Source organism: Pogoniulus pusillus, chromosome 10 (genome assembly GCF_015220805.1).
Source record: "Pogoniulus pusillus isolate bPogPus1 chromosome 10, bPogPus1.pri, whole genome shotgun sequence".
Taxonomy (NCBI): Eukaryota; Metazoa; Chordata; class Aves; order Piciformes; family Lybiidae; genus Pogoniulus; species Pogoniulus pusillus.
This window is the reverse complement of record NC_087273.1, coordinates 40,181,968-40,206,103: the sequence shown is the minus strand read 5'-3', so window position 1 is coordinate 40,206,103 and position 24,136 is coordinate 40,181,968. Positions and strand designations below refer to the sequence as shown.

The 24,136-nt window shown below is 62.0% G+C and overlaps 1 protein-coding gene across 1 annotated transcript in view; it reads left to right on the top strand.

Annotated features, from left to right (window-relative positions):
- SMCHD1 (structural maintenance of chromosomes flexible hinge domain containing 1) overlaps positions 1–16,394 on the top strand; it is a 42,875-nt gene extending 26,481 nt beyond the window's left edge. The window contains exons 29-48 of the mRNA XM_064150344.1: positions 348–515; positions 1,315–1,440; positions 2,109–2,188; positions 2,412–2,569; positions 3,112–3,227; positions 3,931–3,992; positions 4,823–4,910; positions 5,784–5,915; positions 6,917–7,057; positions 7,227–7,353; positions 8,328–8,447; positions 9,047–9,132; positions 9,908–10,030; positions 10,671–10,861; positions 11,263–11,372; positions 12,285–12,355; positions 13,275–13,446; positions 14,499–14,657; positions 15,311–15,428; positions 16,043–16,394. Coding sequence (XP_064006414.1) covers positions 348–515; positions 1,315–1,440; positions 2,109–2,188; positions 2,412–2,569; positions 3,112–3,227; positions 3,931–3,992; positions 4,823–4,910; positions 5,784–5,915; positions 6,917–7,057; positions 7,227–7,353; positions 8,328–8,447; positions 9,047–9,132; positions 9,908–10,030; positions 10,671–10,861; positions 11,263–11,372; positions 12,285–12,355; positions 13,275–13,446; positions 14,499–14,657; positions 15,311–15,428; positions 16,043–16,139 — 2,445 coding nt within the window. The 3' untranslated portion in view covers positions 16,140–16,394. The remainder of the gene's footprint in view (positions 1–347; positions 516–1,314; positions 1,441–2,108; positions 2,189–2,411; positions 2,570–3,111; positions 3,228–3,930; positions 3,993–4,822; positions 4,911–5,783; positions 5,916–6,916; positions 7,058–7,226; positions 7,354–8,327; positions 8,448–9,046; positions 9,133–9,907; positions 10,031–10,670; positions 10,862–11,262; positions 11,373–12,284; positions 12,356–13,274; positions 13,447–14,498; positions 14,658–15,310; positions 15,429–16,042) is intronic.
- Positions 16,395–24,136: the final 7,742 nt, after the last annotated feature.

Sequence of the window (24,136 nt, the reverse complement as noted above, 5' to 3'; positions counted from 1 at the left end):
AAGGGCAGTGGTTTGGAGCTGAGGCAGAGCAGGCTGAGAGTGGAGCTGAGGCAGAAGCTGTTGAGTGTGAGGGTGCTGAGAGCCTGGCACAGGCTGCCCAGGGAGGCTGTGGCTGCCTCCTGCCTGGGGTGTTGCAGGCCAGGCTGGATGAGGCCCTGAGCAGCTGAGTGTGGCTGAGAGGTGTCCCTGGGCACGGAGAGGGTTTGGAGCAGCTGAGCTCCGAGTTCCCTTCCAGCCTGAGCCCTTCTGAGGCTGGAGCAGCGTCTGGAGGGTGCCAGGTGGGACCAGGAGGCGCTGAGCTGTGGGACTGGCCCTGTGCTGACCGAGGCGTTGCTGTGTCCCCCCAGGGCAGCTCTCTGATCATGCGGGTCAAGGGCATCCGGTTCGGCAGCTGCCAGCTGGGCACCAAGGAGCTCTGCTTTGCCTGGAGAGAGTTCTCCGACTTCATCAGGGTCACCCTGACTGCAGGGCCCCCTGCCCGGCTGCAGTTCCTCGACTGGCCCGAGCTGGAGAAGGTCAGTGCCACACCTGGGCTGCCTCCTGCCCTGCCCCTCTGCTCCGCTCTGGCCTCGCCTCCAGCGCTGCCTCCTGCTCTGCTGGAGAGAGCCCACAGGAGGTCACAGAGCTGAGCCCGGGGCTGGAGCAGCTCTGCTGTGAGCACAGGCTGAGGGAGCTGGGGGGTGCAGCCTGCAGAGGAGAAGGCTCAGGGGGCTTTTCCTTTCCACTCTTCACTTGGGCTGTTCAGATGCCAGGGCTGGGGCTGGAGCAGAAAGCAGAGTTGGAAGCAAGGGAAAGGAAATCAGAGCTGAGGCCAGCAGTAAAGGGGAGCAAAACAGGATTTATGAGTGGAGAGGAGGGGTAGAGGAAAGGAAAATGGGATCTGTGAGTGGAGGGGAGGGACAGAGGAAAGGAAAATGGGATCTGTGAGTGGAGAGGAGGGACAGAGGAAAGGAAAATGGGATCTGTGAGTGGAGAGGAGGGACAGAGGAAAGGAAAATGGGATCTGTGAGTGGAGAGGAGGGACAGAGGAAAGGAAAATGGGATCTGTGAGTGGAGAGGAGGGACAGAGGAAAGGAAAATGGGATCTGTGAGTGGAGAGGAGGGACAGAGGAAAGGAAAATGGGATCTGTGAGTGGAGAGGAGGGGTAGAGGAAAGGAAAATGGGATGTGTGAGTGGAGGGGAGGGACAGAGGAAAGGAAAATGGGATCTGTGAGTGGAGGGAAGGGGTAGAGGAAGCAAAATGGGAGTTGTGGGTGGAGAGGAGCTGCCCTGCCCGGTGCCAGCTGCAGGGTGACCCTGGCCTGTCTCTGCAGCCCATGGCGGTGATCGACGGCAGGCAGCTGCAGAAGCCTCTCGTGGTGCAGATGTGTGACCAGTGGGGAAACCCAATCCCCGAGCCCAACGTCAGGATCGGCCTCACCAAGAGCAGCAACCTCAAGGTGAGCTCTGGGCAACATGGGACACTGCTCCGGGCTGCCCCTTCCCTGCCTGGGCTGCGTGTGGAAGGACCCCAAAGGCTGCAAGGGCCCAGCAGAGAGCAGCCTCTGCCTGGGGCCGGGGCCAGCTCTCTGCTGCCCTCCATTGCAGCAGGAATTCCAGTGCTCTGGAGTCAGTGGAGGCTTTGGCTTGGAAGGGACTTTGCAGGGTCTCCAGTCCCAGCCCCTGCAGTCAGCAGGGTCATCCCCAGCTTCCAGTCCTCTGCAGCTCCCTGAGGGGGGCTGGAGCAGGTGTGGGCAGATCTCTCCTGAGTGATGGGGCTGGAGGAGCTGGCCTGGAGTTGCCTCAGGGCAGGTCGAGGTTGGAGACCAGAAGAAAGCGCTTCACTGGAAGGGTTCTCAAGCACTGGAACAGGCTGCTCAGGGAGGCTCCAAGCCTCCTTGGTAGTTGGGTGGGGCCTTGAGCAAGGGGTGGCACAAGGTCGGAGCTGGGTGATGTCAAAGGTCCCTTCCCACCCAGCCCATCCATGACTGACCTGGAGCGCAGGCCCAGAAGCAGGTAGTGCTGCAGTGGCACAGCAGGCAGCAGAGGAGCTCCAGCTGCATCTCCTGCTCTCAGAGCCAGCAGTGCCCCCGGCACTGGCACAGTCACACCTTCTGCTTTGGCACAGGTTGGCTCCTCCAGCCAGCAGCTAAAGACCGATGACAGCGGCAGGGCCAACCTGGGGGTGTTGTGCATCTATGCACCCAGGTGAGTGGGCACAGCTGGGGGTGCCAAGGGCCACTGCAGGGATGGAACTGCACATCCTGGGCACAGCTGGGGGTGCCAAGGGACACTGCAGGGATGGAACTGCACATCCTGGAAACAGCTGGGGAGTGCTGAGGCTCTCATTCCATGCAGATCCTTCCCCCTGCAGCCTGTGGGGCAGCTGCCAGCAGAGCTGTGGGGCAGCTGCTGTGCTTTCTGCCTGCAGGGGGGAGCACACCTTGCAGGTGAGAGCCTTCCACCACAAAGCCACCTTAGATGCTCCTCTCATCACCTTGAACGTCCTGCCTGACCCCGAGAAGCCTGTCTATGTGAAGGTTAAATATGACAAGGATGCCTCTTTCCCAGCAGGAGGAACCTTCCCTGGTGAGCAGAAGGCATCTTTGGTGGGAAGCCCTCAGCAGCTTTGTTCACCTCTCCTGCTGCTTCTCCTGGGGCATTTCCTTACCTGCTGTTGTCCCTGCTCTTTAGAACAGGCCTGTCTGGGGTGCCTCTAGCACCTGGGGGGAAAACCCCAAGCATCACCTTTGGGGAGCATCTCAGAGAGCCCTGCTCTGTTCCACGTGGCTCCCTAGGCAGCCCTGGGGCTGCTGGGCTCTGCAGAGCAGGCTCTGCTGGCTGCTCGGGGCGCTGTTGGCAGTGAGGGACTTTGCTCTGCCGTGTAGGTCTGCCTGGCTTGGAGCTGCCCTTCTGGCTCACCCGCTCCAGCCATTCCCCAACTGCCCAGGCCAGGGCTGAGCTGTGGCACTCAGCTCTGCCTCTCAGGAAGCCCTCAAGGAGTGGGGCTTCAGCCCCCACCGTGGGCAGGCTGTGCCAGGCCTCGAGAAGCCTCTGGGTGCGGCAGTTTGCGCTGAGGCCCGCGGGCAGCGCTGACTGGAGTGCCCCTGGCACGCCTCTGCCCTTCCCAGACTTCATGGTCAGTGTGCTCTCGGAGGAGGAGAACATCATCAAGAACCTCAGCTCTGCCCGGGTCACCATGAACATGTGGGAGGCACAGGGCAGCGTGGCCAAGGCTGGCACCGAGGTGAGTGGCTGCAGCGGGCGTCGGGAGGCCACACACCTGCAGGGGTGCCCCTTCCTGGTGCTGGGGCACTCTCCTGCTCTGGCCTCCAGCTGACAGGGCTGAGCTCATGGTACACAGCAGTCAGTGCTTGCTCACCGGTAGCAGGACTGGAATTGTTGGAGCTGGAGCAGACCTCTAAGGTCATCCAGTCCAGCACTGACCCAGTGCCACCATGGCCATCAAACCATGGCCCCCGGCCCATGGCAAACACTCTTGAACACCTAAATGTTCACATTTGTGGCTGTGGAATCACAGAAGACCTTCAGGATCAAGTCCAACCATTCTGTAGCTGTAGCAAGGCTGGTGGCAGCCCACGGCCCTCAGCACCACACCTGCAAGGCCCTGGGACGCCGCCAGGGCTGGGCACTGCACCACCTTCCTGAGCAGCCTGCTCCAATGCCCAAGCACTGCTGCAGGGCAGAAATTGTTCCTGCTGTCCAACCTAGCCCAAGCAGTCACTGTCCCAGTGTCCAGGCATCGCCCAGGAGCTCGCTGGCAGGGAGGCTGCCAAACGGTGCCACCCTCAGCTTGGCCCAGCCAAGGCTCCACGGGTGGAGTCCAACAGAAGTGCGCTGGCAGCTCTGCCTGGTCTCCAGCCTGGTAGCACCTCCCAGGCGAAGTGCCTCGGCCTGCAGTGCAGCGGTTCTGTGCCCTCCCTCTGCAGGTGACGACCTACAGCTGCAGTAAGGTGAAGGAGGACAAGGAGGATGGCTTCTTCTACTTCAGGTATGGCACTGCCACAGGTGGCAGGCTCGGGCTGCAGTCAGCACAGGCTGGCAGGGAAGGGCAGAGTCAGTCAGGCTGGAAAAGACTTCCAAGGTTACAGAGTCCAAGCAAGACCCAACTGCCATGGCACACACCTCCTGCCAGAGCAGCTTGCTCAAGGTGCCATCCAGCCTGGCTTCAAGCACGTCCAGGCCTGCAGCCTCCACAGCTTCTCTGCCTGGCCTGTTGCAGTGCCAAGTGGTGGAGGGTGGGAGCAGGATGCATGCAGGGAGGGAGCTTTGCCTTGGCTGACTTTGGCATTCAGTCTGAGAGCAGAGAATGGAGCCCAGGGTGACACATAAGAAGGGCTGTCTCTGTAGGGCATCTCCTGCTTGGCACTGCTCTGGCAGCATCTCTTGGCTGTGTTCAGTGCTCCCCTGCCAGGGAAGTGCAGGCTGGACAGAGGCCTTGGCTCTGATGTGCTGAAACCTGCTGGGGCTGGGAGACCTCCACAGGTGCTCAGCTCCCCTCTGGGGCTGCTCCTGTGCAGGCTCTCAGCCCCAGGGCTCTCAGCCTCTGCTGCTCCCAGAGCTGCTCCAGGCCCCTCAGCAGCTCTGCAGCCTGCTCTGGGCTCTCTGCAGCACTGCCCTGGCTCTGGCACTGGGCAGCCAGCACTGGCCCCAGCACTGCAGCTGTGGCCTCAGCAGGACAGAGTAGAGGGGCAGGAGAACCTCCCTTGCCCTTCTGGGCACAGCAGTAGGGAGTAGCACTCAGTGGGAGCTGCCTGTGTGCTTGGCTGCTCCTCACCTCAGCACTAACTTTGGTTTTGCTTGGGCTGTGTTTTTCATTAGGGATAAAATGATTCCAGAGAGAGTTGCCACTTACTGCATCCAGTTTACCTTCGCAGTGGACAAGCTGAATACCCTCAGCAGTGACCAGGTTTGAGCCCATAACTCAATCCGTGTCCTGGCTGGGGGAGCTGAGGAGGCCCAGAACAGGCCCAGAGTGCTGCAGGCTCTGCAGAGGGTTGGCAGTGGTTAGAGTTCAGTGACTGCAGTTGGTGCCTGAGCTCCTGTAGCTGAGCACAGATTAAAGAGTGCTTTGGGTTGGACCTGTGGCATGCTAGAATGGCTCAGCTGGAAGGGACCTCAGAGCTCAGCTGCTCCAAACCCTCTCCATGCCCAGGGACACCTCAGCTAGACTCAGCTGCTCCAGGCCTCATTCAGCCTGGCCTGCAGCACCCCCAGGCAGGAGGCAGCCACAGCCTCCCTGGGCAGCCTGTGCCAGGCTCTCAGCACCCTCACACTCAACAACTTCTGCCCCAGCTCCACTCTCAGCCTGCTCTGCCTCAGCTTCAAACCATTGCCCTGGCCTGGCTCAGACCCCCTCAGCACAAGTCCCTCTGCAGCCTTCCTGCAGGCTCCCTTCAGGCCCTGGCAGCAGCTCTGAGGTGCCCCTGGAGCCTTCTTCTCTGCAGGCTGCACCCCCCCAGCTCCCTCAGCCTGTGCTCACAGCAGAGCTGTGATCATTCTCTAACTCCAGCAAGTGCTGTGCAGTAGCAGAGCCTCACTCCTGCCCCAACAGAACTGTTAGGAAATGATTTCAGGGTCAGCTCTGGGCAGTTGCTTCCCTGAGCAGAGCTCAGAGTGGTTTGGGCTGGAGAAGCCCTCGGAGGTCTCTGGAGTCCAACTGCTGCGCAGCTGCAGCAGGTGGTGTGGAGCAGCAGAGCTGTGTGGTGCTGCCGGTGCCTTTCTGCCCAGTGCAGCGGTTGCAGCAGCCCAGGACCTGTTTGTTTTGCTCCTTCCCCTCTAGATCCTGGTGGAGGTTGTCCCTAACGCCCCTGTCCGCCTGGCCCCCGACTCCTTGCCAGCCACCCCAGCAGTCTCCAACGTCCGCACCCTCGCCAGCCGTACGCTGGTCAAGGACCTGCACCTCCACCTGATGGTAACTATGGCATGGGGCTGCTGGGGGCCTCTGCTGACAGCCCTCTGCTCTGCTCTGCTCAGACCCCACCTGCAGCACTGCCCTCCTGTCCCCAGCATAAGAAGGACCTGGAGCTGCTGGAGAGGCTCTGGAGGAGGCCACAAATTCATAGAATGGGTTGAGTTGGAAAGGAACTCAAAGATCATCCAGTTCTGCCTGGAGGTGTCCAGGGCCAGGCTGGATGAGGCCTTGAGCAGCCTGGGGAGGTGTCCCTGCCCATGGCAGGGCCCTGGAGCTGGATGATCTCTGGAGTCCCTTCCAGCCCACCCCATTCTCTGGGTCTCTAAAATGCTGCCACTCGGTGCTCTCCAGTCTGTCAGGGCCTCCTTGGCCTGCTGACACCCCAGTGACGCAGCTCAGCTCTCCTGGGTGAAGCTTGTTTCTTGTTGCCACTGGAGGAGATGAGGCTGCAGCTGTCCTTGCTCCTGGCAGTCTGTACTGCACGAGATCAGTCACCCTGGAGCCTTCACGGGGATGCAGGGCCACGGCCTGCAGGGCACTGCCATGGCCAGCACAGACTTGGCTTGTGGGAGAGGAACTTATCCCAGTTAAATAGGCTTGAGTGGGCCAGGAGCAGCCTAGCAGTGCCTTCTGCACAACCCTTTGCCCTGCCCTGCTGCAGGCTCCTCAGCCCTTCCCTGAGCCCCAGGTGGGGAGCGGGAGGTTGTGGCCAAGTTCATAGCGGCCTCTCTGCTGCTCCTTGCTCCTCACACTTCCCCCACTCTGCTGTGGCTCCTGCACAGACTGCTCGAGTGTGAGCCTCCTCCACAGGCTCCAGTCCTTCAGGAGAGGTCCAGCACACCACCAGCAGCCTCCCTGGGTCTGCTCCACCACTACCCCCAGGAGGTGACCTTGCAGCCCCCCACTGCTGGCACCTTGTGAGCCAAAGCCAGCAGAGCGCTGGATGAGTCAGTGCCAGCAGCTGGTGGTCTAAGGAACGTTTCTGCCCTCTTCCCTTGCAGGATGAGTACAACAACCACACTGGCACCGAGCTGGGGGGCAGAGTCCTGGCCAAGATCAAGAGCCCTGGGGAGGAGGACGTTGAGGTGCCCCAGTTCCAGGGCAAGGTGGAGTTCCCCCTGGAGAGGGGCTCGGCACGCATCGTAAGTGTGGCTGCAGCCCGCGCTCGGCTCCTCTGCAGCAGGGCTGCTCCTCCGGTGGGGCTGCAGCTGCTCCAGGGGCTGGCTGGGGGCCGAGCTGCTGGGGACGTTTGGTGTTTGAAGCATGGCTCAGCAGTTATCAGAGCCTTCTGCTGTTTGTTTGTTGCATTAGAGCCTGGTGCTGGCCGAGAACAGCCCTGGAAGGGACAGCACTGAGTACGTCCTGGTGTTTGAGCCAGAAGTGCCGGCGCTGAAGCAGCCTCTGGAGCCCTACCACCTGTCCTTCATGTTCTACAACGGTAGTGCCCCTCACTGCCTGGGCAGCCTGGGGGCATGCAATGCCTTGGGCTGAGAGGGACCTCAGGCATCATCCAGCCCCCTGCCACAGGCAGGGACACCTCCACCAGCACAGGCTGCTCAAGGCCTCGTCCAGCCTGGCCTGGAACACCTCCAGGGAGGGCTCATCCACAGCCCCCCTGGGCAGCCTCTGCCTCACTGCCAAGAATTCCTTCCTTCTCTCCACTCTCATCGTCCCTCTCCCAGCTAAAACCATTGTCCCTCGTCCTGTCACTCCCAGCCCTCATCCCAAGTCCCTCCCCAGCTCTCCTGCAGGTCCTTCAGACACTGGAAGGCTGCTCTGAGGTCTCCCTGGAGCCTTCTCTTCTCCAGGCTGAGCAGCCTGAACTGCCCCAGCCTGGCCCCATAGCAGAGGTTTTTCAGACCATCTCTGTGGCCTCCTCTGGATCCTCTCCAGCAGTTCCAGGTCCCTCTTGTGCTGTGTTCCCAGAGCTGGAGGCAGTGCAGGTGAGGTCTGAGCAGAGCAGAGGGGCAGAATCCCCTCTGGCTGCAGCCAGCACACAGCTGGCTCTGTGCTGCCAGAGGGAGTCTGGCACCAGCTGACACCCCCAAGGCCTTCTCCTGCAGCCTGTTTCCTGGGCCACAACTCAGCCAGGCTGGATCTGTGCTTGGCATTGCCCCGACCCAGCTGCAGGAGCCTGCCCTTGGCCTGGGTGCACGTCATGAGGTTGTCTGGGGCTCACCTCTGCAGCCTGTCCCAGTGCCCCTGCACAGATCCCTTCCCTCCCCCCAGCCTGGTGTCACCTCCAGCCTTGCTGAAGGAGCACTCAGAAGCTGGTTTTAGTCCATGATAGTTCTTAGGAGTAGTGCCATGGCCTGGTCGATTTTGCTGCTGTTGACCCCAGTGCAATTTGTGCCCCAGCTGGTAGCTGTTTGCTGTGTTTGACCCCAACTGTTCACTGCTTTGCTCCTGCAGATTTCAAGAAGCAGCAGCAGATGGCAGCGCTGACCAAGGAGAGGGATCAGTTGTCCCAGTCCATCGGGGTCTACAGGAACTGGTTTGACACCCACAGCCAGCTGCTGACTGAGCTCAAATGTAAGTTCAGTCAGAGGGAGAAGCTCATTCCCTGGGAATTAAACCTTTTTTGCTTTGAGAGTGTGTGAAGAGGGAGAAAAATCCCTCTTGGAATGGTGAGGCAGTATGGAGGGAGGGGAGCTTTGGGATGGATCTGTCCAGGAAGGGCCTTGGGCTGAGGCAGAAGTGCCAGAGGAGGAATAAAACCAGTGGGAGGTTGAAGATTATCCGGTTCCAACCCCCAAGCCCTGGGCACCTGCCCATGGAACTGAATGATCTTCAAGGTCCCTTCCGGCCCAGGCTCTGTGGTTGTGCCCTGCACCCCCTGTCTGCAGAGGGTGTCTTGAGTGCAAACTCAGCAGTGGCCTAAAAACAGCCTAGGGCTGGTCCTGTCCAAAGATCCTGTCATCCTCCAAGATGCTGCTGTGGCCCCTCCTTGCCCCCATTGCTCACGGCAGTTGCTCTGCCCTGCTGCAGCTTCCTGGAGCTGCCTAGGAGCTAGGCAGAATAGCTCTGTGGCCAAACCCTGGCAGCCTGTGCTGAGGTGAAGGAGCAGAGAGGCTCAGCTGTGGGGGGCACCCTCAAAGATTCCCTTGCTCTGTTGATTTGCTTGGTTCCAGGTCAGGTTAAAGAAGCTGAAACAAGAGAAACTCACCTGAAAAACGAGCTGAGGAAACACCAGATTGAAGTGCCACAGACCAACACAGTAAGGATGCTCCCTGCCCCCTGCCAGACAGAGCTGCTCCTGGCTGGAGGAAAATAAACTCAGCCTTGACGGGAGCCAAAAAGCTAAGCCCAGCCTTGATCTGAGGCTGCCACCACTCACGGCATCCCTCAGCCAGGCCCAAGCACCCACACTCTGCACGCCAAAGCCCTGAGGGCAGTTTGAGGCTCAGTGCCACACTTAAGGGTCGTTTTCAGTCCTTCCACAGCCCGGTGTGCCCAGTGCTGGTTCTGGTAAGGGCTTTGCGTGCTGCGGCTGTTCTGACAGCAAAGCCTTGGGCACAGTCCCCACCCCCACAGCAGCCTTCTCCCCTAGCTGGCAGTGTGGACCTGCAGGGCGGATGTGCAGTGGGCAAGGAATGGTTGGATGATGGCACCCAAAGGGCAGTGGTCAACAGCTGGATGCCCAGATGGAGATGGTGGCAAAAGATGTCCCTCAGGGCTCTGTGCTGCTGCCAGTGCTGGGCAGTACTTTCATCAGTGCTACAGACACTGGGCCTGAGGCGCCCTCAGCAGGCCTGGAGATGGCACCAAGTTGAGTGGTGCTGTTGGTAAGGCTGAAGGATGAGATGGAGCCATCCAGAGGGACCTGGACAGGCTGCAGGGGTGGCTGAGGAGAGCCTCAGGAGGTTCCAGCAGGACAAGGGCAAGGCTGTTGATTGTTTTGTTGGTATGAACTTGGTGAACACAGGTAAAGTAACCTCTCCTGCAGCTCAGCCCTTGCCCCCTGCTCACCAACCTGCCCTTCTAATTCCCAGCTCCAGTATGTGGATTCTCTGATCAAACAAAAGCTGTTGGACCAAGAGGGGTTGAGGAAGCAGCCCAGGAGAACCTGTACCCTCCCAAACTACCCAAAAGGCAACCCGGATGTGCTAGGCAAGGTGAGTTTCCTCTTGGCCTTCAGGTGAGGGCTGTGAGCTCCAGGAAGTGGAGTGATGAGAAATGAGCCAACTGTTGGAGCAGGCCAGAGGAGGCCACAAAGCTGAGCCCAGAGCTGGAGCAGCTCTGCTGTGAGCACAGGCTGAGGGAGCTGGGGGGGTGCAGCCTGCAGAGGAGAAGGTTCCAGGGGCACCTCAGAGCTGCTGCCAGGGCCTGAAGGGAGCCTGCGGGAAGGCTGCAGAGGGACTTGTGCTGAGGGGGCCTGAGCCAGGCCAAGGGCAATGGTTTGGAGCTGAGGCAGAGCAGGCTGAGAGTGGAGCTGAGGCAGAAGTTGTTGAGTGTGAGGGTGGTGAGAGCCTGGCACAGGCTGCCCAGGGAGGCTGTGGCTGCCTCCTATCTGGGGGTGCTGCAGGCCAGGCTGGATGAGGCCTGGAGCAGCTGAGTCTAGCTGAGGTGTCCTTGGGGCTTGCAGGGGGTTGCAGTAGCTGAGCTCTGAGCTCCCTTCAGCCTGAGCCCTGCTGCGAGAGCTCTGCCAGCTCAGGAGGGCTCAGAAGGTGGCTCCTCAGCCCCTGGGTGACAGCCCTGCTGCCAGAGCTATCTGGGGCAGGGGAGTGCCCTGCTGCTGACTGCCGCCCGCTGCAGATCGCCCACCTGGCCCAGATCGAGGACAATGAGGCTGCCAAGGTGATCTCCTGGCACCTGGCCAGCGACATGGACTGCGTGGTGACGCTGAGCACGCAGGCTGCCCGTGCCATCTTCGACGAGACCCAGGGCCGCCAGCAGGTGCTGCCCCTCGACTCCATCTACAAGAAGACGCTGCCAGACTGGAACAGGTAGGGCAGGGCCTGCTGCAGCTGCTGCAGGGGGTCCTGCCTGCCTCTGGGTCTGGGCTGGCTGCAGTATCCCAGGGGGGTTGGGAGGGGCCCCTGGAGATGGCCAAGGTCCCAGGAGGTCACCTGCAGGAGCTTTGGGGGTCTCTGTGGATCACAGCTCGGTCCTGCCTCAGGTCAGCTTTGGTACGGCTCAGCTCCGCTGCCGTGGCTGCCGGGGCCGGGGTCACAGCTGCTGGAGCAGCAGCCTGGGCTGGGTGGGCTCCAGGGTTCCCTTCAGCCTCACTGCCAGCGCCAGCAGCCCAGGGGCACTCGGGCAGGGCCGAGCTGCGGGCAGCGCAGCCGCAGAGGCTGTCCTGGGCGGTGGGCAACAGCACTGAGGTGAGACCCTGTGCCCACGGCAGGCCCCTGCCCCACCTGCGGAACGGGAAGGTCTGCTTCAAGCCCGTGGGCAACCCTGTGTTTGCCAGAGACCTGCTGAGCTTCCCCGACAGCGTGGAGCACTGCCAGACAGGTGAGGGGCAGGGCCCACCGCTGGGCATCCTCCCTGGCACGGCTGAGGGGCCTGGCCAGGACCTGTGCAGAGAGGGGACGTTGGTGTGCAGCACTTGCTCTTACCTTGGCTCCCTCTGCTGTTGGCGTTGACCCCTCGGAGCAGTGTGCCTGGGGGGCAGGAAGGGCACCAGCAGCCTGGCCTGGAGCAGCAATGCTGGGGGCAGCAGGAGCAGGGCAGGGATTGTGCCCCTGGACTGGGCACTGCTGAGGCCACACCTTGAGTGCTGGGGTCAGTTTGGGGCCCTCACTCCCAGGAGGACGCTGAGGGGCTGGGGCAGGGCCAGAGAAGGGCAACAGAGCTGGGGCAGGGCCTGGAGAACAGGGCTGGGGAGGAGCAGCTGAGGGGGCTGGGGGGTGCAGTGTGCGGAAGGGGAGGCTGAGGGAGACCTCACTGCTGCCTGCAGCTCCCTGAGAGGAGGCTGCAGTGGGGTGGGGTTGGGCTCTGCTGCCTAGTGTCAGATGATAGAAGAGGACGAAATGGCCTTAAATGGTGCCAGGAAGCATTTTTGTGCGGGAGGAGTGGTCAGAGATTGGCACAGGCTGCTGAGGGAGGTGGAGGAGTCCACATCCCTGGAGGGGTTCAAGAAAGGTGTGGCCATGGCACCTGGGACCATGGTTTGGTGGCCATGGTGGGGCTGGGTTGTGGCCCCTTGGGGGGAGTTGGAAACTGCGAAGCTTGCCAAGCCTCCTGTGAGGCCACATCACAGCAGGCTCCTGCAGAGGTCTGCAAGCAGAAGCAGAGCAGGATGCTGAGTGGGACAGCAGCCTGGGAGGGCTCCCTTGGCCTTCTGCGTGCTGGGCTCTGGGCAGTGCCGGTGCTGGCAGCAGGCAGTGGCTCCCTGTAGTAGTTCCTCCACGTTGCCTCTTGCAGTGTTTGGGATGCTCCTGGGGGACACCATTATCATAGACAACCTGGATGCTGCCAACCACTACAGGAAGGAGGTGAGTCCTGGCTTTGAAGCCTGACACAGGCAGCCCCAGCCTGGCTGCTGCTTCCCTGCTGCTTTAGGCCTCTGTGTGCCAAGGCTCTGCAGCTAACAGCCCCTGGCAAAGTGACCTCAGCCCCTACAGCAGGTGGCTGCTCTGTGAAGCACCAGGGAGGTGGCTTCTGCTCTGCTCTCAGTGTGCAGTGCAAGGTCCTCAGGAATAAAACCCAGAAGCCTGAGGCAAGGGTTCAGACCACTGAGGAGCCTTCTGTGAGCCATATGGTTTGGTGGAGCAGAGGCAGGAGTCTCAAGAGGAAGGGCTGAAGCTTGAGTGCCTGGAGTAGCAGTGGCTCAGCACAGAGCTGCAGAGCTGCATTCTATACAGCTCTGGGGCTGGGCAGTCCTGGTGTCCCCTCTCCAGCAGGGTGAGAAGCTGTACTGCAGGACTGCTCTTAGAGAAGAGGTGAAGAAGGAGCCTCTGGTGGCACCTGAAATGGGTTGTCTGCTCTGGTCTTTGGTGGTCTCTACGTCACAGACCTGCTGCTCTGTGCTCTGAGCCTAGCAGAGGCTGAGAGCCCTGGGGCTCAGAGCCTGCACAGGAGCAGCCCCAGAGGGGACCTCAGCAATGCTCAGCAAGAGCTGAAGCACCTGTGGGGGCAAGAGGCTGGGGCCAGGCTCTGCTCAGTGGTGCCCAGGGACAGGGCAAGGGGCACAAACTGTGTGTCAGCATCAGCCCCAGGGCATGTGATGAAGTGCAGGGCAGGTCCTTGCCCGTGCAGCTCTGAACTCTGCGTCCAGAGCTGTCCCAGGACAGGGGGACGCAGAGCCCAGGTGCCGGTCTGAGCGCTGCAGCGCTGCTGGCAGCGGCAGCCAGGGGCCGGAGCTCCGCCAGGCGGCTGCCCGGGAGCGGCTGCTGAGGGGGGGTGCCCCCGCAGGTGGTGAAGCTGACCCACTGCCCCACGCTGCTGACCCGCGAGGGCGACCGCATCCGCAGCAACGGCAAGTTCGGGGGGCTGCAGAACAAGGCCCCCCCCATGGACAAGCTCCGGGGCATGGTCTTCGGCGCCCCCATCCCGAAGCTCTACTCGGCCTTCTCCGCACAGATCGGTGGGTTCCAGCTGCGCCTCCTGCCCCCTCCTGGCCCCGGGGAAGCTGCGGTTTAGCTCCGGGCTTCTTTCAGAAGTGGCCTCGGCGAGGTCCTCTCCATGAGCTCCACTTCCCTGCAGAGCTTCCAGCTGCTGAAGCCTGGAAGCAGAACAGCCAAGGAGAGGTTCCCCCTTTTCAGGCTCACCAATGGCTCTAAGTAGCAGTGACTGTTCAGAGAGCCACCAGGAGAAGCTTGAATGGCTGAATGCCAAACAAGGACACTTGAGGGGCTGGAGGGATCCAGAGAGGAGCAAGAGAGCTGGGGCAGGGTCTGGAGAACAGGGCTGGGGAGGAGCAGCTGAGGAAGCTGGTGGGTGCAGTGTGGAGAAGAGGAGGCTGAGGGAGACCTCATTGCTGTCTGCAGCTCCCTGAGAGGAGGCTGCAGCCAGCTGGGTTCAAGAGACAGGACAAGAGGAAAAGGCCTCAAGTTGCCCCAGTACAGCTTTAGGTTGGCCATGAGGAACATCTTCTGCCCAAAAAGAGTTGTCCAGGCCTGCCCCAGGCTGCCCTGGGCAGTGAGTGGTGCAAACCCCATGCCTGGAGGGGTTCCACAGCTGTGGAGGTTGGTGCCCTGCAGGGCAGGATTGGGGGTGGGAGTAGATGCTGAACTCTCACTTAAAGCTGCTGTGCTGCTGTGGGTTGGCAGCCTGCCACCCTTCTGCCATCTCCTTGTTAGCAGCATCTGTGGTGGGACACAGGGCAGCTCGGGGGTGCACTTGATGGCACTGAGAGCAGAAGTGCCAGGAGCACAGAGAAGGAGAGCAGCTGCCAGGAGCCTGCAGCTGAGGAGGGCTGTGCAGGAAGCCTCCAGGAGAGCAGAGGCAGCCACACTGGGTGTGCCCTCTGGGTGACTGGCAGAGGAGCCTCCAAGTGGGGCTGGTGGCTTCTGGGGAGTGCTTCTGGAAGAGGGGTCCCATGTCTGTCCTGCCCCTGTGTGGCTTCTGTGGTGGGAAGAGCCGAAGCCCAAGCAGCCCTGGGTTACTCCTGGGTCTTCTGCTCTCCTCTCCGACCAGACCTCCTTCAGCAGTACCGAGCAGCAGTGGTCAAGCTGGACCATGTCAACAAGGACTTGGACTTGCATCTGCAGTCCCTGCAGACTCCTGAAGCACAGAAGAAGAAGCAGGAGCTCGCTGAGCAGGAGAAGAGCCTCAAGCTGATAGAGCAGAAGCTGGGTAGGTTGCTGTGTGGGGTGGTGGTGTCTTCCCAGAAAGCAGCAGGGTCAGGCTTTGCAGGAAGGGGCTGGGGGAGCTTGGGGATGTCTCGCTTTAGGGAACTGCTGAATTTCAGCTGCCCTGCAGTGAGAGCTGGCCAAGGGCAGGGCAGCTGTAGGGGGAACCTCATGGAGTTCAACCAGGGCAGCTGTAGGGCCCTGCCCCTGGGGAGGAACAGCCTCCTGCAGCAGCACAGGTGAGGCTGCCCTGCTGGGGGGCAGCTCCGAGAAGGACCTGGGGGGTACTGGGGCACAGCAAGGTCCTCAGGGACCAGCAATGTGCCCTGGTGGCCGACAAAGGCCAAGGGTGTCCTGGGGGCATGAAGAAGAGGGTGGCCAGTAGGGCAGGGGAGTTCTCCTGCCCCTCTGCCCTGGCGAGGCCACAGCTGCAGAGCTGGGCCCAGGAATGGAGGTCTGGTCACTATCAAATAACTTCTGGTGTTTGGCACGTTTGAAAGCCCTACGTGGCTGTGACCAGCCCAAGCAGGTGGCTTCACCTCTCTTCTGGCCTCCTCTAGCGATCCCTCCTGCCCTCCAGCTCTGCTCTCACAGGTCCACCTGACCCTCGGGATTTATCCTTTCATTGATTCCTGCTCCTTGGTGGCTCTTCCCCAGGCATGACCTCATCAGACCGAGTCTCAGGGTCCCTGCTGCAGCCCCTCCCGCTGGAGCTGTCTGACAGCCCCAGCCCTGCCAAGAGGATGAGGAGAGAGACAGCCAAGAAGCTCTACAGGTGAGAGCTCTGAGGCCAGCCAGCACTGCCCACGGCTGCATGCCCACCACAACCCAGCCTGCAACCCAGGAGGTGGCAGCTGAAGAGCAGGAGAAAGTTGTTTGGTGTGAGGGTGCTGGAGGGCTGGAGCAGGCTGCCCAGAGAGGTTGTGCAGTCTGCTTGTGTGGAGAGCTTCCAGCCCCAGCTGGGCATTGTGCTGCTGGGCAGCTGCTGTGGGTGCCCTGCTGGGGCAGGGCTGGGCTGGGTGAGCTCCAGAGCTCCCTTCCCACCAGACCCTGCTGGGGCTGTGTGAGGCTGTGTGAGCACAGGATTTTCTCCCAGGAGTTCTGCTGAGGCACTGCCTGGGCTGGGCTGGTGGGGAAGTTCATGTAGGTTCCTCTTCACCTCTGGAGCTGCCAGAGCTGTTCTAGGCCATGGACAGGAAGGTGTCCCTGGCCATGGCAGGAGGCTGAACTGGGTGATCTCTGGGGTCTCTTCCCAGCTGGGTCAGTCTGGCATTCTGTGACGTGGGCACAGAGCAATTACTTAATCCCTGTCCTGGTTGCAAAGCTCAGTTGTGCTCCCTGCCGTGGGAGGCAGAGGGCCGCCGCTGAGCTGTTGTGCTCTCTCCCCAGCTCGGAGGAATGGGTCTCCTCTCCCTCCAAGAAGCAGCCCCCGCTGCTGCAGCTGTGCCCGGCGGAGCTCAACGGGACGCGCAAGAGGAAGGCCTAGGGCGGCGGAGCGGTGAGCGGTGCCCACTGCGGCTGCAGGAGCGGCCGCGGCCCTGCGGGGGCGTCTGTGCTGCTGGGAGCCAGCAGGAGCAGCCCCCGCGGGCTCACCCTTGTACAGTTCACTTCCATTCGAAAGGCTTCCAGAGTTTCTGTGCTCCTGTGTGCAGAGGGGCAGCAGCCCCAGCAGAGGAGCTGGAACCGACCACTTTTTATTTATGACAACCCAGTCTTTGCAATAAAACAGCTTCGGTGCAAAGCCTGCCCCCAGCCCCTGCAGCCCTGCACCTCTGAGCCCTCAGCCCCTGCAGCCCTGCACCTCTGAGCCCCCAGCCCCTGCAGCCCTGCGCCTCTGAGCCCCCAGCCCCTGCAGCCCTGCGCCTCTGAGCCCTCAGCCCCTGCAGCCCTGCACCTCTGAGCCCCCAGCCCCTGCAGCCCTGCGCCTCTGAGCCCTCAGCCCCTGCAGCCCTGCACCCCTGAGCCCCTGCAGCCCTGAACCTCTGAGCCCTCAGCCCCTGCAGCCCTGCACCCCTGCAGCCCTCAGCCCCTGCAGCCCTGCACCTCAGCCCCTGCAGCCCTGCACCCCTGAGCCCCTGCAGCCCTGCACCTCTGAGCCCTCAGCTCCTGCAGCCCTGCACCTCTGAGCCCTCAGCCCCTGCAGCCCTGCGCCTCTGAGCCCTCAGCCCCTGCAGCCCTGCGCCTCTGAGCCCTCAGCCCCTGCAGCCCTGCGCCTCTGAGCCCTCAGCCCCTGCAGCCCTGCGCCTCTGAGCCCTCAGCCCCTGCAGCCCTGCACCTCTGAGCCCTCAGCCCCTGCAGCCCTGCACCCCTGAGCCCCTGCAGCCCTGAACCTCTGAGCCCTCAGCCCCTGCAGCCCTGCACCCCTGCAGCCCTGCACCTCAGCCCCTGCAGCCCTGCACCTCAGCCCCTGCAGCCCTGCACCCCTGAGCCCCTGCAGCCCTGCACCTCTGAGCCCTCAGCTCCTGCAGCCCTGCACCTCAGCCCCTGCAGCCCTGCACCTCTGAGCCCCCAGCCCCTGCAGCCCTGCACCCCTGCACCCCTGCAGCCCTCAGCCCCTGCAGCCCTGCACCTCAGCCCCTGCAGCCCTGCACCCCTGAGCCCCTGCAGCCCTGCACCTCTGAGCCCTCAGCCCCTCCAGCCCTGCAGCCCTGAGCCCCTGCACCTTAAGCCCGTGTGGCCCTTGGCCTCCGGTGAGTCCCAGCACCCCTGACTCCCTGTGGCCCCGAATACAGCCCTACAGCCCTGGCCTGCAGCTCCTGCCCCAAGGAGAACAACTCCATTGCTGCATGGGCTGCTGTGGTCCTGCCAAGCCAGAAGTGCCCAGAGCCAGGCACAGCTCTTGGTGCAGTCTTTAGGTGGTGAACAAGAGGCAGGTGTCTGAGCACAGAGGAACTGCCACCTCCTGCAGCAGGACACAGGAGTAGCTGCTGAGCATGGAAGTGGAACAGGCCCTCCAGGAGGGCATTATGGAGGGGAAGAAGGGCGAGAAGGGACACATGGTGGGTGCAGGTGAGTTGATCTCTGGGAAGCAGCTTCAAGGAGAAGGACCTGGGAGTGCTGGGGGAGCAGCAATGTGCCTTCCTGGCCAAGAAGGCTGAAGGTGTTCAGGGGGCATCCTGACTGGTGGGCAAGGGAGGTTCTGGTCCTCTGCGCTGCACTGCTGAGGCCATGTGTGCAGTGCTGGGCCCAGTGCTGGGCTCCCCAGTGCCAGAGAGACAGGGAGCTGCTGGAGAGAGTCCAGAGGAGCCGCAGAGAACTGAGGTGGCAGGGACGTGAACTGAGCAGTGGGCCAGCATGCACCTGGCATGCTCCTGCCCTGCCTCGTGGGCACAAGGGTGCCTGCGGGACCCCAAGAACCTTCTAGCAGGTACCTGCACAGGTCTGACACCCAGACCTGCTGCCCTGGGAGAGGGGCTGGCAGAGGCCAGATTGCTGACAGCCTGAGGAATGCAGTGAATTCTGCCCAACAATGGAGGAGGCCTCTGCCAGCTGCTCAGCATCTCTTCAGCAGAGCCCTGGGGCACTTGGAACAGAGAAGTGGAGGAGGTAGTTGGGAGGGCCCTGACTGGCAGCAGCAGGCATGAGAGGAGCTCTGGTGCCTGTCAGAGCCAAGCAGGGACAGGGCTCCGAGCAGAGCTCTGCTGAGGCTGCAGCCTGCGAGAAGCCTCCCGTGGTGAGGCTGAGCTGCTGCTGCTGCCCACAGAGAGCTGCAGCTTCAGCTCTGGCTGCCCAGGGCAGTGGTGGAGTCCCCATCCCTGGAGGGCTTTCAGAGCCGTGGAGATGTGGTGCTGAGGGCCATGTTTTGGTGCTGTCCTGGCAGTGCTGGGTTCGTGGTGGGGCTGGACAGTCTTGGGGACCTTATCCAGCTCTAATGAATGCAGCCCGAGGCTGCTGTGTCAAAGTGTTGTGGCAGCCTGGTGACAGCAGGGATGGGTCAGAGCAGCCCCCAAGCTCTGCTGGCGTTCTGCAGCCATGTGTGTGCCACAGGCACTTTATTGTCCTGCTGGAAAGGAAAGCAGCAGCCTGAGAGTGGGTGGTGAGGCCAGACCTTGATTTTCTGCAGCTACCTCTGGGTGCAGGATTCACCCACCTGTGCCCACCTCCTGACCTGGGAGTCCAGCAGGGGCTTTCTGGGGGCTGCACCTGTCCACACTGCAGAGAGACAGAAAGGGCTTCTCTGCCTTCTAACTCGGTGCCCGGCAGGTGCTGGCCCTCCAGATGGTCCTGCTCAGCTCCGAACTCATCTGCCCCAACTGGAAGAGGCTGCCCAGGGAGGCTGTAGCTGCCCCCTCCCTGCAGTGTTCAGGGCTAGGCTGGATGAGGTGTCCCTGCCCACGGCAGAGGGCTGGGGCAGATGATCTCTGAGGTCCCCTCCGACCCAATCCTTCGCGTGGTTTAGATCCACTTGCACTCAGCAGGTGATAGAATCAGTTCTGGGGTCTGTGGCATCAGCCTTGCCCAGCTTGTCCTCTGGCAGTGCCTTGCAGGAGCCCCACGGTGCCCCTGTGCCCGATAACTTTATCAGGAGAGAGGAATGTGGGGTCAGGGGGTGCTGCTGTGCTCTGGTGCCAGGTCTGTCGGCTGCAGCTCCTTATAAAGCCAGGCTGACACCTCTGCCTGCTGCCCTCGGCGCCTGCTGCTCTGCAGCATCTCCCGCAGCACCTGGGAGCCTGAGCCTGCCCTGTGCCAGCACAGCCTCCTGCAGCTGCAGGCCGAAAAGCAGCTGCCAGAAATGTGCCCCCTCCTGGGGCAGCCTGGGCTCTGCTTCCTCAGATGGCAAAGCAAGGCCAGTTTGGTGCTCTGCAGGGCGAGGCAGCTTCACAGAGCAAGGCCCAAAGGACCACAGAGCCGTGGCATGGCTTGGGCTGGAAGGCACCTTCAGAATAACCCAGCTCCATGCCATGGGCAGGGACACCTCCACCAGCCCAGGCTGCTCACAGCCTCCTCCAGAGCAGTGCTTCCTTGTTCTCTGGTGCTCAGCTTCCAGCAGGTTTCTGCATCTCAGCATCGTTCTGCCTGCCCTGAGCACAGGCTGAGGGAGCTGGGGGGGTGCAGCCTGCAGAGGAGGAGAAGGCTCCAGGGGCACCTCAGAGCTGCTGCCAGGGCCTGGAGGGAGCCTGCAGGAAGGCTGCAGAGGGACTTGTGCTGAGGGGGCCTGAGCCAGGCCAAGGGCAATGGTTTGGCACTGAGGCACAGGCCTTGCCCAGCCAGGCCTTGCTGCTCTGCCCCTCAGTGTCCTGCACCCAGAGACAGGGTTTACACCCCAGTCCTTCTCCCTTTCTGCCTTCAGCCAGCAGAGCCAAGCCTCCAGAGCCAGGAGCAGGGAGCCGCAGAGGCTCTTTGTTTGCCCAGGCCACTGCTGTGCTCAGCACCGAGGTTCTGTCTGCAGTCCCTCTGCAGAGCCCAGAGGCAGCCTGGGGAGGGCCTGGCTGAGGGCTTTGCTTTCTTCTTCTTGTTGTCATGTGCCTGAAAACAAAGCCCTGTGAAGGGCCTGGGCTTGGGCCGGAGCTGAGCTCCTCCAGAGCCTGGAAGCAATTATGGAGCCTGAGCCCTGGGCTGTGCCACAGGAGCCCTGCAAGTCGCTGTGCAGTGAGTCAGGCCTGAGGGCTGGCTGAAGGCAAGGAGGGGAAGAGGGGAAGGTGCTCTCTGCCCCGGCCTCCAGTAACCCCTTCTGCAGTTCCACACCCACTCCTCACCCGGATGCACAGCACCACAGCATGGGTGGGGTGGAAGGGGCCTCGGAGCCCATCCACTCCAGCCCCTGCCGTGCCTAGGACACCTCTCAGCTAGACCCAGCTGCTGCAGCCTCACCCAGCCTGGCCTGCAGCACCCCCAGGCAGGAGGCAGTCACAGCCTCCCTGAGCAGCCTGTGCCAGGCTCTCCTCGTCCAAAATTTCCTCCTCATCTCCTCTCTCATCTGCCCTCTCCCAGCTCCAAGCCATTGTCCCTCGCCCTGGCACTGCCAGCCCTTGTCAGAAGTCTCTTCCTGGCCAGAGCACCTGAGCAGAGAGAGCTTCCACAGCAGGAACATGGAACAAAGCAGTGATAAAGGAAGGCTGAGCTGCAGGCCAGGAGCGAGGGCCTCTACACCCATCACTGGAGAGCTAATCAAAGCCTTTGGTGCCCTCCGACGTGGCACAGAGCGAACATCTGCAGCGCCAGCTGCAGGGAGTGCCCCTTGCCAGCAGCAGAGGGGTGAAGCCGGTCGACAGTGCAGGGATGAGCCAGGAGCTGTCGGAAGCACAGCCTAGGGCTGCAGGATGGCACTGGGTCAGGTCTCCGAGCTGCTCTCTGCAGAGCCGTGCCAGAGCTCACTTTCCGTGGCAGCCTGGTCTGGAGCAGGCTGCAGTGCCAGCACAGGGAGCGGCAGAGATCGCTTCGGTGCCCTGCTGCTCCCCGGGGAGGCTGAGCTCAGGCAGCGCTTCCCAGAGGCTGCGGGTCAGGAGCTGCTCTCCACCAGGGCCTCGCTGCTGCGGCTTGGGCTGCTCGCACCTCTCTAGGAATGCAGGGCCGGGAGCCTTCCCGCTTGTTTCCCGGGCAGGGAAAGGACGACAGCTGGATGAGGCAGCGGAGCTCCAGCCGCCGGCGATGCAGGCAGGGAGGTGGCTATGAGCAGTGCCAGCCTCCTTGGGCACAGCTGCCCCTGCTGCAGGGTTGCTGGCCCACAGCTGCTGCTGCCCTGCAGCATCCCTCCGCACCGCAGTTAACTCCAGCTGGTGGCTGCTCAGCAGTGCTGGCCCCCGGCGTGCAGTGCTGGGGCCAGGGCTCTTTGGCGTCTTTATCGATGGTCAGAGTGAGGGCATCCAGGCACCCTCAGCCAGCCTGCAGATGGCACCAACCTGGTGGCTGTGTTGGTCTGCTGGAGGGGAGGAAGCTCTGCAGAGGGACCTGGCCAGGCTGCATCTGCCAGCAGAGCCTCTCCTGCTTCTCCCCAGCTGGAGCCAAGCACTATCAGAAGCATTTCTGAGCAGCACTGGCAGCTGGCAGCTCTTCATCTCTTCAGGAAGAGACCAGAAGTACCCATCCCTTCTCTGCCCCTTCCCACTGCCTCCCCCAGTGCCCAGCCTCAGCTGGCTGCAACACTCAGTACGGGATCAGGAGAAGGCTTCCTGGCAGCTGGCAGCCCTTTCTCTGGCTAAGGGCAGGAGTTCTTCGTGCCCAGGAAGCTGTGAATTGCAGCGCTGGGTCTCAGTGACATCAGGAACTTCCTCCTCTTGCTTGCAGAGCTTCTGGGCTTCGTTTTACTGCGTTTTAAACTGATTGCTTAGTGTAAAAACCACCACCTCCTGTGCTTCAGCTGAGCTGGCAGCGTCTGCAGGGGAACTGGGCTGAAGCATCAGGAGCTCCAGCAGCAGGCTGGAGAGGAGCAGAGGACATTCTTCACCAGAACAATGCCATTGCTTGGACATCTGCTGACAGCCTTGTCCCACACAGTGCAAAGGCAGCTGCCACTCCCTGCTCAGCTGGAGCCTAGCATCTGGTCCGTGGAGCCAGGGGGAGGCAAAGGAGGACACGCTGGGAGACTCTGGAAGCTGCTGGAGGTGAGGACTGCTCCCAATTTCCCTCTTTATTCTGAACATTCTGCAATTCTTCAGTACCAGGGTGGTGAGAGCCTGGCACAGGCTGCCCAGGGAGGCTGTGGCTGCCTCCTGCCTGGGGGTGTCCAAAGCCAGGCTGGGTGAGGCTCTGAGCAGCTGAGTCTAGCTGAGAGGTGTTCCTGGGCACAGCAGTGGCATGGTCTGGATGGCCTGTAAGTTCCCTTCCAAGCCATTCTGTGAGGACAGCTCTGAAGGGTCGCTGGGCTGCCAGCCCTCATCTCCATCACCCAGGGGCACAAGGAAGCTCTGCTCAGGGCACTCCCAGCCTGCAGGCTCCCTGTGGAGGGAGGGCGGGGAGGATGCTTTCCATCTGCTGTCAGAGCAGCCCGCCCTGGGCTTTCTGTGCAGCTCAGAGGACACAGCAGAGGAGAACGAAGTGTGAGCGCTGCCTGTCCAGAGCGCTGCGCACCCCCCACCCCGCCCTGAAACAAAGCCAGTTACACCCACAGCAAGAATGCATCCTCAGCAGCGCCGGGCCCGCACGCCAGCCTGCACCTGAGCCCAGGGCCCTCCCAGCAAAGCCCAGCCTGACGCTGGCCGTGGCTGAACCAGCTGATGTCATAGGCCCAGTGTGAGTAACCGAGGAGCTGAGGTCAGCTCTCTGCATCTGCCCAAGCTCATCCATTTCTGGCCGGCTCTGGGCGCCGCAGCACAGCTCACCCTCTGCTGTCACCCAGCCACGCTGAGCCTGGCTGCCTGCAGCCAAGCCCTGTTCCTACACAGCTCTGCCGTGGGCACAGCAAACTCAGCTCCCGCAGGGCAGGAGGCTGCACAGCATCTCTGGGCAGCCTTTGCTGTCCTCAGGCTGCAGAGTCCCCACACCAGGGCTCAGCCCCCGCTGCTGTCTGGCTGCAGTGGAGCAGTTCCTAAGGAGCGCTGAAAGCTGTACTTGGCCTCAGCATCCAAAGCTTCTTTCCCTGCTAGCTTTGGAGACCAAGCGAAGCCCTTGTGTGGGACCCACTGGCAGCTGGAACCTGCCTGCTTCAGCAGCCTGGGGCAGCTGCTGAGGTCCAGGTTGAGCAGAAGGGTCCTGCCCCTGCTTTGCCTGCATGCCAGACATAGGAAGCCTCGGGACAGGGGGGGCAGGATTGGGGCCACTCCCAAATCTCACACCTGCCCTCGTCTTCTCCCAAGCCCCACTCCCTTCCCTGTGTCCCTCCCCTTCCCTTCCCGCTTGGTTCAGCTTTGCCTGAAGCTTGAGCAACCGCTTCTAGAGAGCTTAGGGCAGAGCTCGCTGTGGTGGGGCTCAGCACATGGTCAGGTCACCAAGGCTGGGGTGAGCCAAGAGGCCGAGGGGCCTGGAGCAGCTCTGGATGAGCAAGGGCTGAGAGCCTGCACAGGGGCAGTCTCAAAAGGCAGCTGAGCAGTGCCCACAGGTGCTTGAGCTCTCGTTGAGGGGCAAGAGGCTGGGGCCAGGCTCTGCTCGGTGCCCAGGGACAGGGCAAGGGGCACACAGTGGAAGCCAGGAGGTGGCAGCTGAAGAGCAGGAGAAAGTTGTTTGGTGTGAGGGTGCTGGAGGGCTGGAGCAGGCTGCCCAGAGAGGTTGTGCAGTCTGCTTGTGTGGAGAGCTTCCAGCCCCAGCTGGGCACTGTGCTGCTGGGCAGCTGCTGTGGGTGCCCTGCTGGGGCAGGGCTGGGCGAGCTGCAGAGCTGCCTCCTTCTCCAGCATGCTGTGACTCAGGGAATGCTCACTGCGCTGCCCATGGAGTCATTTCAGTTGGAAAAGACCTTTCAGATCATCCACTCCAGCCTTACCCCAGCACTGTCAGAGCTCCACCAACCCATGTCCGCCAGCACCACAGCTGCAGGGCTTGGAAAGCCCTCCAGGTGTGGGGACAGGCCTGGACAAGCCTCTGGGGGCAGAAATTGTTCCTCGTGTCCAACCT